The 18,625-nt window shown below is 40.0% G+C and overlaps 1 protein-coding gene across 1 annotated transcript in view; it reads right to left on the reverse strand.

Annotated features, from left to right (window-relative positions):
* Positions 1 to 3,613: 3,613 nt before the first annotated feature.
* LOC307065521 (transcription elongation factor A protein 1) overlaps positions 3,614 to 18,625 on the reverse strand; it is a 31,665-nt gene continuing 16,653 nt past the window's right edge. The window contains exons 4-10 of the mRNA XM_079722361.1: positions 17,214 to 17,301; positions 14,075 to 14,220; positions 12,883 to 12,939; positions 11,079 to 11,233; positions 8,108 to 8,254; positions 5,546 to 5,617; positions 3,614 to 3,853 (exon numbers count right to left, since the gene is read on the reverse strand). Of these exons, the coding sequence (XP_079578487.1) occupies positions 3,845 to 3,853; positions 5,546 to 5,617; positions 8,108 to 8,254; positions 11,079 to 11,233; positions 12,883 to 12,939; positions 14,075 to 14,220; positions 17,214 to 17,301 (674 nt within the window). The 3' untranslated portion in view covers positions 3,614 to 3,844. The remainder of the gene's footprint in view (positions 3,854 to 5,545; positions 5,618 to 8,107; positions 8,255 to 11,078; positions 11,234 to 12,882; positions 12,940 to 14,074; positions 14,221 to 17,213; positions 17,302 to 18,625) is intronic.

Here is an 18,625-nt window from a genome sequence, read left to right on the forward strand (position 1 = left end):
GCTAAGGGAGCAGATCTTAAAAGTTCTCATTACAAGAAAAAAATTGTAAACTAGACTTCCCTGGTGGCGCAGTGGTTAAGATTCCATGCTCCCAATGCAGGGGCCCTGGGTTCCATCCCTGCTCAGGGAACTAGATCCCACACGTGTGCCGCAACTAAGGAGCCCATGAGCTGAAACTAAGGAGCCCACCTGCTGCAACTGACCCAGCACAACAAAATTAAGTTAATTAATTTAAAAAATCGTAAACTAGATGTGGTGATGGACATATTGTGACCATCACCTTGCAATATACACATAGGTCAAATCAGTATGTTGTATACCTAAAATAGTGTTATATGTCAATTACAGCTGACCCTTGAACTACATGGGGGTTAGGGAAGCCAACCCTCCATCCACCAGGTTAAAAATCTGCACAGAATTTTAGTTGGCCCTCATATCCTAGGTTCTGCATCTGTGGATTTAACCAACCGTGGGTCCTATGGCACCACAGTACGTATCAAAAAATCCACAAATAAGTGGACCCAGGCAGTTCAAACCTGTGTTGTTCAAGGGTCAACTGTGTACCTCAATTTTTAGTTTTTAATGGGGAGAGGATTAATGAGCATTTGATCTTATGGACATGTTTTTAAATATGAATTTAAAAAGAGGATGAAGACTGCAATTATTAAGGGGGCAGGGATGGACCCATCAGTGAAACAATCCTGAGATAAATCAGCCTGATACTAACCTGTGATTTTAATGCTCCTTCTGGATCAAAAATGCTTCTGCAGTCAACTGGAAATCTTAGTAGTGTTCCCATAGGTTTTGATGTTCTGTTATCAGTACTTTCATTTAGAATCATGTATTTACTTAAATATTCATCCAAAACAATTTAGGATGAATCCATCTTTTTTCTGTTGCTTGTTATAGAAACCTAAAACTAATTTAAACACAAAGGAAACTGACTGGCTTTCATTAGCAGGAAGTCCAGGGTAGTTCCAACACCCATGTGGCTGGACCCAGACCTTCTCCCCATCTCAGCCTCCCCCAGGCTCATCACACACAGAGAGTCTCTGCACACTGTTGGTAAAATGGTACAGGGAGCCCCAGGGGCAGCTCCTGCTGGCTTAGCTCATCCAGGAGAAACAGTGCTTCTCCCATCTTTCATAAAGTAACCCCAGGGAAGGAGCATGGGGTGGGGTGGGACACTGAATGACAGACCCACCAGGGTCACATGGAGGCGAGGTGTCCCCTAAATGAATCAGAAAAGATGTGTGGGAACTAGTGCCAAAAAACCGAAAGATACAGTTATGCCCCTCCCTTGCCAGTATTCTCACAATTTTGCCTGTTTATTATCAGCTACACTTTCCAATGGCATTTTTACAAAAATAACTTGGATACACACTGTAAACCACATATAAGAGTGAAAAAGCCTTTTTATGTCAAAGCAGCTCAGCCTTCCAATTATGAAAACACTTGGGCTAATTTAACCGGACTGTAGGGCACATCACACATGAAATGTTGTTCCTCTCTGCAGTCAGGGCCGTTAAAGAAAAAATTATCATAATTAGCTGTCTTTTTATAGCACTGGGGAGAGGAAGCAGAACAAGTCATTGGAAGCAGTCACCTGTGCTTTCATTTTCCATCCCCCACCTGGATGAACAAGTACCAGAGTACACAGGTCCGATCCGAACATTTTTTAACTAATAATAAAACTGTCGCATCACTTTGCAGAACTTCAGTACCAAAAGAAACCTCCCGAGACTCGAGCTTGTTACTTCTTCCTCTGGAGCTGGAGTCTAAAACATCACCAACACTATTTACCTACCCTCCTCCCGCAGGTCCTCAATCGTGGAACAGTCTTCAGGTCCCAGCTCCCACACGGTCAAGAAATGTAACACAAACAGAACCAAGAAAAACTACTTCACACACACCTCCTATGTGACACCCATTCTTCTAGGGGCTAAACACAGCAGTGAACAAGTTTCCCATAAAAACGTATGGACTCTGGGGCTTCCCTGGTGGCGCAGTGGTTGAGAGTCCACCTACCGATGCAGGGGACACGGGTTCGTGCCCCGGTCCAGGAGGATCCCACATGCTGCGGAGCGGCTGGGCCCGTGAGCCATGGCCGCTGAGCCTGCGCGTCCGGAGCCTGTTGCTCCGCAACAGGAGAGGCCACAACAGTGAGAGGCCCGCGTACCGCAAAAAAAACCAAAAAACAAAACTGGACTTTAAAATCACCTTAATAGTTGGGAAAGTAGAACTTTTTAAACAAAAAGTAAAGCAAGCATCAATATCTAAATAAAAATGACAAAAGGTGATACATGATTAATAACAAGAAACTTTATTGAATTAACAAATTTAAAAATGGATCACTTAATTTAAAAGTGGGACTATTTTAATTTTATTCTTATTAAATTCATTCTTTCAAAAATGCACGTTATTTTTCAAACGATAAAAGGTTACTCTGTGACCTGACAAAGTGGAGGTGGGATGGTACCAGTGGGCCAGTTCCTCTATGTGGGGTCTGAACATGGACTTTTAGATGTTGTTTTCTCTATTACATGAAACTGACCTGCAGTGAGCAGTGGAGAAGAGGGAGCAAAGGGGAGTGCAAAGCAGATACTCAGACCTCTCTCTAGAGGTTTGAGAGCGCAGACGGAGCACAACGAAACGTGGACTTTGTAACAGTGGCCTTAAGATGTGCTAGACCAAGTGTGAAGAGCATTTTTTCTTATTCCTAACAAAACAGATGGCACACACTTAACTGTAAGGTCCTTCCTGCAAATGAGCTGCATTACAGCCCACATATTAGTCTGTTCCACAACCTCATTTTTGTGTGACAGAAAGAGAGTCAGGACAGAAATGTGCTCCATTAGTCTCCATACGGAAAGGCCACAGCGTTAATGATTTATATAAACCTTAAAGTCCTTGGTCAGCACAGATTTCCAGATCAAAGCTAAGTCATGAACTGTTTATAAGAACAACACTATCCTAAAATGCTAACATTTTCTTCCTAGTATGTCTTCCTACAAAACGAGAAAACAGTCAAAAGTTTTCATTCTTTGCCTGAGCTGGGATTTAGGAAAAGCCTACTAAACTACAACAGTGTTCTGCAAAAGTAAAATACACTACAAAGTCAAACAGGTAAATAAACAACAAACCAAACTGATTTCAACAAAGTCAAGTCATGTTTCCAAAAGTAAAATCTATTACAAACAAGTAATAAACATGTACAAGAAATTACAAGAAATGAGGATCACAGTTAGTTACAAATGCAAAATAATAACTAATTATTCCAGACTTGTGAACATAATAATTAAAATCAATTTCATATGCTAGTTGAAATATTATGTACAATTTAGATAAGCTGGTCAAGTATTATCTGAATACACACCATGTTTGATAAACTTATAATTACATTACCTCTTCTCCTCTTTTAATATTTGAAGGTACATGCCAATATAGGAAAAATGTAATTTCCATTTGTGTATTAACTGAGAAGAATAACATTTTTACTGTGTATGTTTCAGATTGTAAAAAAGTTAAGGTACATTTTCCTTTAAGAAGGAAAAAAAAAGGTAAAAATAAACTGCCAAAAGTTTAATATCAACTTACTTATAAAAATGGGAAAAAAAAAGTTTTGAAACAGATACCATACATTATCCTGTGGTCTCCTTACTGCTCTGAAACTACAGAAGGCATTTAAGGAAGGGATCCTATGTCAAAAACAGAGACTAACCCAAGGGATATATGTTACTTTAAAAATCTGATTTGCAGGAAAACTAGTTGGTTGGCCTAGTCTTAAAGCTAATTACAAAATCCATTTTCTTAATGGTCCAGGTGTTTTGCCAATTCTTCCAACTCAACAGAACTGTCAAAAAAGAAGAAATATTTTGTGAGACCTTTAAATACAGACAATGGGGTGTAGCCCTTCCCACATTTAACACAGCATACACCTTAAACTGCTAAAGAAAGAGGCATTTCTAAAAAAGATGCTGTGTTTTCCAGACATGAATAGTCACCTATATTAAGTGTTTGGTTCTTCCAACTTAGAATTACTAGGAATACATAAATAAAGAAACAGTATAAAATATTTTCTTAAGTACCTCTCTCCTTAATTTCAGGTTAAAAAAATTAATTCCAAATTTGAACTTCCAGAGTAAGCCACCGTAGGCATCAGCTTTCTACATTAAATTGAATTTTCTTAAATCCAACAGAACTATGCCAGCACTTAAGCAGCCAACTGCCTGTATTCAATACAAACTGCAATATACCCAGTCATCATCATCATCATCATCATCATCTTCATCATCACGAGGCATCATGTAAACAAATCCAAGAGCCCTCTGGAAAAGCCAGATTTGCCCAACAGGACTGAAAAAAAATGAACATCCCTCTCTTAGACCAATTAAAAAACCTGCCAACTCAGGAAGGGAGACACTGTTTCAAGCCAGGAAGACACTCTCAATACCATTAATCTCCCGGCCCAGAACGAATCTTTGTAATAAAATGTGTACTGTCCTCAAGCCCAGAAAGAGTGCCGAGAGCCAAAGTCTCACACTATACTCATGAAGGATATTCTCCCATTGTCTGCCTTTTAATTCACTTCTGATTTTCAGAAAATGCTTTAACCTATATGAATAATTCAAAATAAGCATTAGACTAAAAAGTCTAATGTAAGTATAACTTAAAAAAGAAAAGAATCTTGTACAAATTTCACAAAAGCTAATAAAAATAGCCAGCATTTTTGGAGCACCAACAATGACCAGGCACTTTAAATATATTATTTCTACCACTCACCACACCCTGTAACGTGGGTCATGAGAACATCACAGTTCGGTAACGCTACGTGGCAAAGCAGTTCAAAGCCTGTTTGGCTCCAGGGAATGTCTTCCTACCGTGCGAGCCCCCCCAGTCCCACACTCCTAGTATCCCCACCGCTGTCTCAGGTATGATGTGTAATTCTTCTCCCAATTTTAACTTATATTTCTGCGGCTCACAAAAATCACTCAACAATGAATCATTCCAATAACATAACTTGCCTGTGCGGGGCTAATTCAAGAGAACACAGGCCGTACAAAGGAAGGCTTAGTGGAAAGCCTACGAAACCACGGCGGTGCTCATCTGGATTTCCTAAGATAAACACTAAAACCATCGGGCTGGATTTCAACAAGGTAGAGTAGTTTTTCCAGAACCAAAATCTATAAAGACAAGCCATAAGCTTGTGCAGGTTTTCCGGAAGAACAAGAGTGGAAGCCACTGAATGGATATAGTATATACAGGGCTGTGACACCGTAATGCACATTTAAGATTCAATCCTGTCATTTCTGCAACAAGACGACAAGACGGTTGGCAAATTAAGTCAACCTCTTTATTTCTAGTAGGACGGCAAACAGTACGTTCCACGACAGACACCAGCCACGGCCTTCCCCAGCACTGGGCAGCGTGAGCACGTGCATACACCGGGGCATCCAGGCAGCCCCCGAAGCAGACCAGAAGAGACCAGCCCATGGAGAACCACCCCATGTAAACAGGTGAGACGGGAACCCCAGGAGGCGTGTACCTTCCACCGGTTTCCACACTCGTTGCAGACAACAAACGTTGTCATCGGTTCATCAGCACTCCGCGTTTGGACCTGCAGCAAAGTCGGGTGAAAAATACTACTTTTTACAATACTACAAAAAGTCCAACCTAATTAAGAATGGTACCACAGTAAAATGTATAAGAGCTCGAAACAAGCTCAGATAAGCGAATTAATGTCAAACAAACACACATTTCCGAACTTCATTTTTCTAAGTCCTTGTCTTTTCATCTTTTATCTGTTCATCTAAAGTCACACATTATACTACTGATAAATGTCTAATAAATATGAGAATTTTTCATCATAACTAAGAAGCACAGAAATGTTAATTAAAAGACATATCAATTTTCTGTTACAAATTAGCAAGGATGTAAAAATTACAAATATTTCGTTATGACAAATATAAACTGCCACAACCTTTCTAAGTGAGGCAGCAACAAGAGCCTTAAATACCCATCTTCTGTGACCTGGGAACTTGATATCTGATCTATCATAAGATGGTAATTAGAAACACAAATAAAGATCTGTGTGCAGCTCAACATCACTAATCATTGGGGAAATACAAATTAAAACCACAAGAAAATATCACCTCACACCTGTTAGAATGGCTATTATCAAAAAGACAAGAAAAAGCAAGTGTTGTCAAGGGTGTGGAGAAAAGGGAACCCTTGTGCACTGTTGGTGAGAATGTAAGTTGGTGTGGCCGCTGTGGAAAATGGTGTGGAGGTTCCTCAAAAAATTAAAAACAGAGCTACTATACAATCCAGCAATTCTGCATCTTGGTACACAGCTGAAGGAAATGAAATCAGTATATCAAAGAGATTATCTGCACACATGTTCTCTGCAGAATTATTCACAATAGCCAAGACATGGAAACAACCTAAATGTCCTTCAACAGATAAATGGATAAAGAAAAAATGGCATATATTCATGACAGAATATTATTCAGCCATAAAAAAGAAGGAAATCCTGCCATTTGAAACAACATGGATGAACCTGGAAGGCATTATGCTAAATGAAATATGCCAAACAGAGAGACAAATACTGTATGACATCACTTATATGTGGCATCTTAAAAAAAAAAAAAAAAAGCTGAGTTCACAGAAACAGAATAGATGGAAGGACATGGGAAGATATAGATCAAAGGGTATAAACTTTCAGTTACAAGAAGAATAAGTTCTGAGGATCTAACATACAGCATGGGGACTACTGTTAGCGTAGATCTTAAGCATTCTCACCAAAAAAAAAAAAAAAAAAAGAAAGAAAGAAAGAAAATGTGAGGTGATGAGTGTGTTAATTAGTTAATTATCTTGATCTTGGTAAGCATTCCATGACGTATGTGTGTATCAAAGCATCATATTGTACACTTTAAAAATATACAATTATATTTGTCAATTATTTTTCAATAAAGTTGGGAGGGGAGATCTGTCTACAAGGATGTTTGAAGAGTACAATTTTATAATAACACAAACACTGGAAACAACCTGAGCATCCAACAGGGAAATAATGAGATAAGTCCACCCATCTGATGGAATATTATACAGCTATTAATATGTTTATAAAGGTTTAAAAAAACAAAGGAAAATGCTTACACAAAGTGAGGAAAAGTATATAAAACAGTGTACAGTATTTAGCTACAACTAGGTTTTTAAAAAATCCACAAAATACTACAAGCACCAAAATACAGATCATTGCCCTCTCTGGATGGCAGATTAATGAGTGATTTTAAATTTCTTGTTCATACTTTTCTGTAGTTTCAGAATTTTCTATAAGTAGGTATACTTACAGAATAACAAATAAACTAAACATTATTTTTATAAAGTGATTAATTTTCTGTCAGTCAAAAAATTCAATCCCCTAAGTCTTTCTAGTAACCGGAAACAATTAGTTGTTCTTTAAAGGGAAAATTTTGAATTTAGCGGATTACAGACATAGCACAAACAGCCTATTTAGCAAATGAAATTAATGACAGTGAGAAAAAAAATTTTCACATATGCACATACAATCAAAACAACTATAATACAGCTCTTTTCAGCGGTTCAAGAAAAAGGAAAGTCAGTCACATCATATATGATGTGATAAATGAAGATAAAAGCCATCAATATGTTGCAAAAAAGGAATAAATATCTGGAAACCAGTTAAGCTAAAAGTACCCAGGCTCCGAGTGAGGGAGAGCAAAGAACTTTCCCTAAATTACATGATCCTGCCAAATAAAAAGAATTGTAGCCTGTTTATATACTAACCAATAATCCACTGCTTATTAGCTCTTAGAGAAAAAACATGGCCATTTTATTAAATTCTATAATATTTAATCAATTTCCGTTTGTACAGCTTTCACAGTAACAATTTCTATGGAAGTGTAACTATTTCAAATTATTTTCAATTAACTGGAATCTGCTAGTATTAAGAATGCATTGTTATACTTAAGAGATATCTCCTCTCAAAAAATATCAGAATACTGGTAATTATCTTTACTACTTGTTTTGAAATAGGAGTTGCAAGCATTCTTAGTATGAAAATAAGAATCTATAAACAAGCACAAACCTGTGTGTAAGTGCAGTTCTTCTTCTTGCATTTGCCACATGTGAACAAGTCCGTCTGGGTCCCACCTGTCTTGGCCATCTGATGCTCTCTGATGGCTTCTTTGGTCAAGTTTTTCCGCATCTCTTTGAGCTCATCGCTGGCCATCTCCTGTTTGGAAGGTGGCAATACCACTCAGTTACGGGCATCTTCTATACATATGCAGAATGCTTTTTACGCTCCCTTAGTTTAATACTAACAATATCAAAATCAACTTTTAAAGCTTTAAAAGTGAAAAATTAATATTTTTCCTCAAAGAACTCATAAGAGTTTGCTTACTCTTAAAAGTTTTTCAAATACTTGTAATTCTGCATGTGAAAACTGGATTTAATTGCTGTTCAAAGGCTTATAAACAATGTAAGCCTGTAGCAACGAGCTCCTCTAGTATCCAGACTATGGTCTCTACTATTGCACACACACCCCCACTACCGAAAAAGGAACCAGAGGCCTCTGGAGGAATGTCTGGTTCCAATTCTGGGTGAAGAAAAGCACAAGATAAGTCAGAGTCATCTTGTGCCAGAAAGTACGGAAACTACCTGACTACTGTGAGTGAGTCACACGGACAGAGGAGCTATATGCAGGAGCTCCCACTGGCCAGAGAGGATGATTTCTTCAGCCAACAATATGAATTACTGAAAAGACCAATCCCCAGTGGATAACTAAGAAGTCACAAGTCCGTGAGGGCACTTAAAAAAGGAGAGCACAAACGCTTGCGAGAATGGCAACAAATGCCCCCACTGGCAGTTAGTGGGGCGCCAACTCCTCCTTCTGATAACTGTTAACCAAAAGAAAAGAATTACACATTCACCCTGCCTTTCCTGTTCTAACCAACAGTGTAACCAAGAGCCTTCAACTCAGGGAAAGTGCTTATCAAAGAAATCTAGCTAATAAATGTGCAAGGAATGACACAATTTTAGAAATCTCTGTTTTGCAACTCCTAATGAAATCACCAATTCGGTGGATGAACACACAGATGAAAGGCTGATGGAGAACTTTACAACGGAGGGATCAGACTGTCGGCACACAAACCCCCGATCAACTTCCGCACCCGAAGAGTAGAGCCACAAGACATGTGTCTCCTGATGTGATGCCATATGAAATAAGAAGGACCAGTGGGCTTCCCTGGTGGCGCAGTGGTTGAGAGTCCGCCTGCCGATGCAGGGGACACGGGTTCGTGCCCCGGTCCGGGAGGATCCCACATGCCGCGGAGCGGCTGGGCCCATGAGCCATGGCTGCTGGGCCTGTGCGTCCGGAGCCTGTGCTCCGCAACGGGAGAGGCCACAACAGTGAGAGGCCCACGTAACGCAAAAAAAAAAAAAGAAGAAGAAGGACCACCGATGAAGTACTTACGCAGGAAAAGTGAAACTGGCATGTAACCAAGCCTACAGAACTAGCTTCCAGTTCACAGAAAATGAAGGGGACAGAAAAGTTAAATAACATCATGAGGAAGAAACAGGCAATTCATACTGTGAGATATACAAGAGATAAACTGGTCTCTTCAACAGGTCAATGTTATGAAAAAAAGGGGGCAGGGGCAGGAGAAGAAAGTGCTTTGGATTTAAATACGTACACACAAAATCTTAAAAGACCAAACTTAAGGTAACATCTAGACTCTGGATCCTGATACAAAATAAATGTACAACCGAACATAATATGAACTTGATATTAGATATACCAAGGAATTATCATTAGATTTGTTAAATGTCATGATGACAATGTAGTTACATAAGAAAAGTATCATATTTTTAAAGATATCTCTCAAGGATAGAAAGGTAAAAGGCTATAATGTCTGGAATTAGCTTGAAAATAATTCAGGGGAGGGCTTCCCTGATGGCGCAGTGGTTGAGAATCCACCTGCCAATGCAGGGGACACGGGTTTGAGCCCTGGTCCAGGAAGATCCCACATGCCATGGAGCAGCTAAGCCCATGCACCACAACTACTGCGCCTGTACTCTAGAGCCCATAAGCCCCAACTACTGAGCCCGTGTGCCGCAACTACTGAAGCCCGCGTGCCTAGAGCCCGTGATCTGCAGCAAGAGAAGCCACAGCAATGAGAAGCCCGCGCACCGCAATGAAGAGTAGCCCCTGCTCTCCCCAACTAGAGAAAGCCGGTGTAGAAACGAAGACCCAACATAGCCAAAAATAAATAAATTTATTAAAAATAAATAAATGAATCCTGGATGTCATTTCTAAAAAAATAATAGTGATAATAATCATTCAGGGGAAAAGAAAGAAAACAAAAAAAGGGATTGATGAAGAAGGTGACTAGTTATTTAAAATACTTGAACCTTGGGTGATGGATATATAGGATTTCACTGTACTTTGTTCTCTACTTTGTGAAAGTTTTAAACTATTTTAATGAGGTTTTAAAAAATGAATTTAAAAAATATAACAATTTTTATTAGCTATATAGAAAGACAAATTCACTGTCTTGGATGCTTAGTCAGATAGTGAGACTGCAGACACACTGTGGCTATTATCTGTGAACAGCTACATCTATAAGTAGCAGACAATGAATTCCATTTTCTCCACCATGTTCTAAATAAATATAAGGAATAGACAATAAGATATAACCAACTTTATAGTATTTAACCATGAAAAGAGCTTAGTGGTTACAAAGTCTGTTTGCAATTAGAGATTCGACTCTATGATTCTACATGGATCTATAATAAGTAAAAAACACTTTTGTTTTTAGACAATAATTTATTAATGCAATCACCCAAAGATCACGGCACAGTTGTGAAAGGGACAAAGTACTGATGCCAACAGATTCAATCACCTTAAGTATCTGTCTGGTATACTATATATATAAGTATATTAGAATAGCTAATAACAATTTATTAATATGCAGTATTTATACAGTACTTTATGATTTAAATAGACTTTACACTTGATATCATGGAATACCGTCATAGAAACATACAAATATACTCACCTCTGCCGTCATTCTAGCAAATAAGTCAGGAGGAATATTCCCACACAGCACATTTTTCCTTAAATTTGGATTCTTAGCATCCTTAAGATTTGATATCCTACTTCGTACTCTATTTTTGTATTTCATGTCCGTATTCCTTATTTCTTGATAGATAGGTACTAGGCCGTTAAGGAAACAAAGGTTAAGTTATACAGGTAAGATAACTTTTTCCTATTCTGCCACAATAAGAATTCCTGAAATTTCTAAGCAGTGTTTCCACTTTAGATTAAGTTAACAACAAGGCACTGTTTCTGCCTGATTTCTTGATCTGTAACTGGCAAAAAACAGTGATCATACTTTTATGCTATGAATGAGCAATACTTTCTCAATGTTTAATGCCAAGCAAGAAACAAAGAAAAAGGGTTTCAAAATGTAACTCAGATATGCAATCTGAGTGAGAAAACTTGAGAATAAGAGCTTGAACTTACACATGCTTTCCCTTGCCCAAATCTGCATTCTACCAAGGATCCTAAAAGTCTCAAAAAGACTATACAGGGACTTCCCCGGTGGCGCAGTGGTTAAGAATCTGCCTGCCAAGTCAGGGGACACGGGTTCGATCCCTGGCCTGGGAAGATCCCACATGCCGCGGAGCAACTAAGCCCGTGCACCACAACTACTGAGCCTGCGCTCTAGAGCCCGCGAGCCACAACTACTGAGCCCACGTGCCACAACTACTGAAGCCCACGTGCCTAGAGCCTACGCTCCGCAACAAGAGAAGCCACCACAATGAGAAGCCTGCGCACCACAACGAAGAGTAGCCCCCGGTCGCCGCAACTAGAGAAAGCCTACGCGCAGCAATGAAGACCCAACGTAGTCAAAAATAAATAAATAAAGGCTTCCCTGGTGGCACAGTGGTTAAGAATCCGCCTGCCAAGTCAGGGGACACAGGTTCGATCCCTGGCCCGGCAAGATCCCACGTGCTGTGGAGCCAACTAAGCCCGTGTGCCACAACTACTGAAGCCCGTGCGTCTAAAGCCCGTGCGTCTAGAGCCCGTGCTCCGCACCAAGAGAAGCCACCGCAATGAGAAGTCTGTGCACCGCAACAAAGACCCAACACAGCCCAAAATAAAAACAAATAAATAAATTTATTTTAAAAATCAAATCAAACAAAAAAAAAAGGCTACACAGCTCCGTGGAGGGCCTTCTGAGAGAAAACCTTTCACAGTAGCCCTGAGGGATCATTTCCTCCTTGGCTCAGCAAGAAGCTAGTTTAGCAGGTGGCTTTCTCAAGAGAACAGGCAACAGCAGGGGCCCAGCTCCAGAGCAGCTCCCTTTCTAACAAGGCCATTCCCCCAACCAGGACAGTACTGCAGTCATACTGTCACCTAGATGTTCCCTGCTCTCCGGACCCACGTGCAAGACCCCTCCCTCTCCAGAGCCCTTCCCAAGGTCCCCAGCATGAACACACTCCTGTCCAGGATGATGAGTTCAGGGGATTGTATACGCTTTGCTGAGCACCCCCAAAGGTGAAACCCTACTTCCCATTTACTAGCATGTGTGTTTTCCATTCCCTTCTGCACAACTTCAATTGAGATGCTACGTTCTCAATTTGCAAGGCAGAAAAATGAAAATACAATCAGTACTCTGTGTTTTACTGTTGAAAACAAGAAGGAAAACAAGAATAAAATGACATGGATGGGCCTCCCCTTTCCCATCAAAACAATCAAGAAAGAAACTGAAGCATAAAACGTTGAAGTCTTTACAGGAAGAACACATAATCTAGCGGATTTCTTAAAACAATTATGAATATACACGCAAAGGATATCTTCCTCGATTTGAGATCCTAATTCTTCCTCATCAGCTCCAATAGCGATGTAGTCATCTAAACACAGGCACAGAGAATTGTCATGAAAAAGTGATTATAACACATTAAAAGAAAATTTCAACAGGGTCAATTAAACTGTATTCCTATTTCTTCAACCCCACTTGCCCTGTACAAAGAATCCTTTCAGTTTAGTTTCATTGGAATCTTGTCTCTCTACTACCCACTCTGCTCCTCCTCTGGATTCACCTAATGTCCAGAGGGCTCCTGCATGGATGACTCCTTATCCCTCAGGAGTGGGGAAGTAATGCATCTAGCAGGCAATTTCTCACTTCACAACTCCATAAATTCTGGTTGCTCCAGTAGAGAGCAGAGAAAGTTATAAAGAACTGTCTTGTCTCCTGTGACTCAGGCTTCAATGCCAAGAAACCATTCATTTCATCTGCCAGTCACATATACGGACATAATCAGGAGACTCCTATGCAAATATTCAAAGGGATAGAAGGAAATAAAAAGAAACTAGGAAGAAAAAGAAAACATATATAAAGAGACAGTAAAGGAATCAGAGTAGAAAGGGCAGAATAAGGAGAAAACTAGGTCATACTAACTGTGGTTCAGTACAACAGAAAAGAGAAAGGATGAATTTGTATAGGAGGATAAATATGTCTATACATGAAACTTTTAAGAGCAAAATTTTATATAAGAATGAGTACCTCCAAATTAAATTAAAGTTCCCAGATATAACTCAACATCTCTTTTCCACTTAAAAAAAAGTCGGAAATGAAATTATGAATATAAAACTTACTATATGTCATACTAACATTTAACAATGGGACCCAAATACAGTATTGTTAACTCCCAATCTTGAGGGTAGAGTACTTAGTTTGCAGATTGAACGTGAGGAGAAAAAAGATTGCGAAGAAAAGCTTAAATTACTACAGATCAGGGGAAACATCCACATATTAGAAGGAACCTATTTCTCAGAAACACACAGTAAGACGCAGAGGTCCAGTGTACACCCTCCTCTCTGCCATCAGTAACCCCCATCACAGCAAGCCCTCCCTGAGCTGGGCAGTGGCGAGCAGCTATCATCAGGATCCCACCGGGAGGACAGAAACAAGGAGGTGGACAGGGCGGCAGTGGCAGCCGTCAAAGGACCCACCACCGAAACTCACGAGACGTACGTGAAACTCACCTCCCGTTCGGAGAGCCGCAGCGAGCATCTCCCTACACTTTAACCGCACAGAATCAGAAGTGCTTGGTGCTCGAGGAAAAGATGAAACGTAAGTGTCTCGGGCATTTGTCTCATCCTTCCTGCTGCTTGCGTTGCCGCTGGAGCTACTGCAGTACACGCACACGCACACACACACCAGAAAGAAGTCAGGAAAACTCTCTTAAAGTGAACATTGTTACTATCACTCTCTAAAAACAAAAATTGGGGGCATAAATAAATGAAACTGTATGTCAGTGACTCTTACATGAAAAAAAATTGCCTGCATATAGATGAAAAAGAAGTTAAAATTTTAGTAAAGATGACACAAATCTCATGCCTTTTATTTTTTTAACCTTGATCATCCTTTTAAAAATTAAACAATATTTTTCATACAGAAAATACACATTACAGCTCAATACAACAACTGCCAAGCAAGGATCTTGGTTGAGAGGGGTAAAGGGATGGAACCAGAGAATATGACCACTCTCGACCGAAAACAGCGGGGAAAATGCTTGAAAAACCCTGTTGCAATTAGACAACCAGGGAGGTTTACACATACAACACCCCCTTCAGGATAAAAGCCACGTGTAGTGAGAAGTAGTTGTGAAAACACAACAATGTCTCTTAATTTCTCCCCAGAAACATCAATTCAATCAGGACAGTTGAGCAATTTTTCCAGTCAACCTAATCATTTCCACTACTTCTGATTAACTTCTTACATTAGATTCTTAGCAAAATACCTTGCTGACTGGTTTCAGCTAACTTTATCCCAGTGCAGATTTCTGCCACAAACCTTTCCAGACGAAGCCAGCCCTCCACCCCACGGATATAAGCGGCCGCGCTCGCAGACAGCCCACGCGGGCAGGGCGGCCGCTCTGCAGGCCTTCTGAGTCCTGCTGCCCATCTCCCAGAGTGCCGTCTACACACAGGTCAGTGTCTCCTGCCACCAGCCCGAGCTTCTCACGGGCAAAGGTGAGCATTCACTCAGTTCACTCCTCTCTGTGCCCCGGGGCACAGCACCCAGCCTTCAGCGCACACCGTTGAACACGCCCTGTTTAAAAACGCCACTCTCGGCTCCTTCAAGGACGAGCTCACTCTGTGCCCGTGGCCCAATGCCTCGCTCACCCCTGGGAGCTGCCAGGAGGATGATGGGCCTTCTCTGCCCTCACGTCACCACCTCTGGAGCCACTTCTGACATCCTAAGCAGCTAACTGCACCACTTTCTCCTTAAATCCTTACACCAAGGCTAAAACCCTTTTCACCTGCAACTCACTGAAATCTAACCTTCTATCTTCCTTTAGATGATACCTCAGACTCATTTCTCCAATATTTTACAATTTTTCTTCACCGTTTGAATGAGAGAGAGAGAGAGAGAGAGAGAGAGAGAGAGAGAGTGTGTGTGTGTGTGTGTGTGTGTATGGAGATACCAATCGCTTACCTCGTCAGACTTTGTACAAAATAATCCTATGCTTTTGTAGAAAGGCTCTACCCCTAAACTTCAATTACTTAAAACTGATGAAAATATACTAAGAACTTACTCCTCCTTCAATGTCTATTTAAAATATTTGTCTATACCTGTATATATTATATTCAAGGCATTAAATCATTCACTACTTTGGATGTAACACAACTGAAAGCATGTGTTAAAAAATCCATAAATTATGGCCTGTACTTTTCAAAAATATCAAGGTCATGAAAGACAATGACAGACTGAAGAATTACTCTAGATTAAAGGAGCCAGATATGATAACCAAATGCAATGTGACCCGAGATGATACTTTGGAAAATTCTTTTTCCTTTGCAACAAAAGATATAATTGGGACACATGCTAAACTATGAATAAGGTCTGCAGATTAGGAAAAAGTATCAGATTAATGTTCAGATATTGTTATCTGTATTGTGGCTATCTGTGAGAAAATGTCCTTGTTCTTAGAAAAGACACATTGATGTATTTAGCATTTAGGGGTACAAAGGGCATGATGTCTGTCAATTATCCTTGTCTGGTTCACACTAACACTTGTGTGTGTCTTCACTTATACACACACATGCATATACATGTCTAAACATCACTGGGGCAATCTGGGAGCGCTCTGCACTATTCATACCATTTTCTAAAAGCCCAAAATTACCTCAAAATAGTTAGAAAAAACTGAATAAAGTTTATTAACAACTGGTGTTTAACCCTATCTATAGCTTACCTTTTTTATCATCAAGTTAGTTAGTACTTATACATAAAAAAACAGCGTAGGGGATATTAATCACTGCTGATTAATAAAAACTGAGGAGTACGTTACCAATCTGGGGAAAATACTGAGAAGTAAATGAAGTTAAAGTAGGTGGCCTAAAATGTGCGTGTGTGAGAATCACCTGAAGGGCTTGTTAAAACACGTGGCTGGCACCACCGCCAGAAACCCCGGTTCTGTAATTCCAGGGTAGAGCCCAAGAATCTACTTTTCACAAAGCTGCCAGGTTTGCTCCTGGGGACCACCCCTTGAGAACTACTGCTCTAAGTCAAAGTCAAGCCTCCCAAGAACAGAGGGTATGTATTTAATCTACTGAATACTAGGCACATCCCTGATCACATCAACATGGGGACACGGCACAGTTCACTGCATGTCACAGGAAAGAATAAATGCAAAGCCCTCTTAAGTGGCAAAGGAATAACTTGAACTCTTCATTACTGAACACGTTTTAAGTTCTTTCAACAAACAGCTAAATTGGGAAGGAAAACAGAACCATGAAGAGGAGAAACGGATTCAGGGACAAAAATATCTAAAACAGAAATGTGGCAAATAAAGGAAGTAAGCACATGAATCCTAGTCACCTAGTCAGTCCCCCCACTACCAGCTCTCCCAGTGCCACCCCAGGGCCCATCCAACTACACTCGCCAACTGCAATGTAAATCATTTCTCTTTTACGTAGTATCTTCTAACTCTCTTTTAAATTTCCAAGAAATCTTATAAGAAACCTTAGATATTTGGCTATATACATTTATACTGCTTCCATGTGATTGGAAAAAAGAAAGAGGAGTACAGACATGGGATCATAAGACCACGGAGGAAGTGACGGTCAAATAAAACTATGACTTCCAACATAAATGAGTTTCCATAAAGTGAAATACCTTTCTTCTCTTGCTTCAGGGCTATTCTGTGATGTAACTGCAGTATCTTTTTTCTTTTCTTCAGAGTCTTTATCTGTTGATGGTCCATCTGAAAATTTATGAAATTCCTAAGTTGTTAGCACTTGTTTAAACAAAACAAGACAAAACAAAACATGGGACTGCTATATGTTATCAAGCTATTTATGCAAGCAAAAAAACCCCCACTAAAATCCTAAGTTTTTAACAAGTAAATGAAGTTTACACAAGCTATTCTATTAGCATATGTACATGGCTGCTCAGTCGGCATTCCCAAATAAACTCCTTCATTTGGTGAGAACCATAAATTCGTACGCCTGTGGTAACATAAAAGGTAGAAAATTATTCAGAACAAGGGAAGGAAAGAATATGGAAAAACATTAGCACTGTCATTTAAAAACTGAAAGTGCAAAGCATATACAGCAATATCGTTTTGATAATTTTTCATGAAGTCAAAAAATTTGAGGTGGTACTCAAAATACAAATAAATATTTCAGGGATAGTAAACAAAGAACATTTTCATAGAATATACTTCAGGATTATTAGTTAGGCCTACCCAGCACCTCCTCTACCTTAAATAATCTGTAAACTAATACAGATTATTAATACTAATAAAGCACAAGCTTTAAGACTTAAGGAAGTGAGCAATTAGACATGGGGAAATAAAGTACATAAAATAGGTTGGGTCAAGGCAATAGTTCAGCACTGAAAAGAAACATTCATGTTTAAATCAACCAAAACAGCCTGGACGCTAGGTTCAGACAACGTTTGGATGTACTGTGTAACCCAAGGTGATCCACAGTTTGATCCCTACACGAGCTGCATAAATAAGAACTACATACATAATTCCATTCTCCACACCCCTCTGTATAGAATACAGAAGAACAAACGTTCAACCGTGTAGCAGGACCACCTAGGCAACTCTAGGCATGTCCTCGTGCTCAAGCTCCCATCCCAAACCATTCCATCCAAATCTCTGGTGGTGAGGCGTGAGTGTCACCAGATGACCTAATACACCAACCTGGATGACACTGACTGACTAAGAATGGTCCCAGTCACAATTCTAGAACTTCACTTATAAATGTCAGGGTGACCAAACCTGAAACACAATTCAAGTCCCTATGACACACGTCAGTTCTCACACACCAATGTTACTGCCCCCTTTATTCTATAATTCCCCTGGAAGGCCTAAAGATGCTACAGTATTGTGAGGTAGAAAACAAAGATCAGAATAGAGCAAGGACTAAGACGTACTCCCAAAGTAACAGGCAGAAAGCTTCGGAAAGGTGATATAACCAGGCGATACTGTCTAACAAGGGTCCAGTGATGGCGGGGAGCAGTAAAGCAGCTCTAGTGCAGTGTGTACTGGGCAGTCCTCTGAGAAGGCAGGGCAGTGG

This window comes from Hyperoodon ampullatus, assembly GCF_949752795.1.
Source record: "Hyperoodon ampullatus genome assembly, chromosome: 17".
Taxonomy (NCBI): domain Eukaryota; kingdom Metazoa; phylum Chordata; class Mammalia; order Artiodactyla; family Ziphiidae; genus Hyperoodon; species Hyperoodon ampullatus.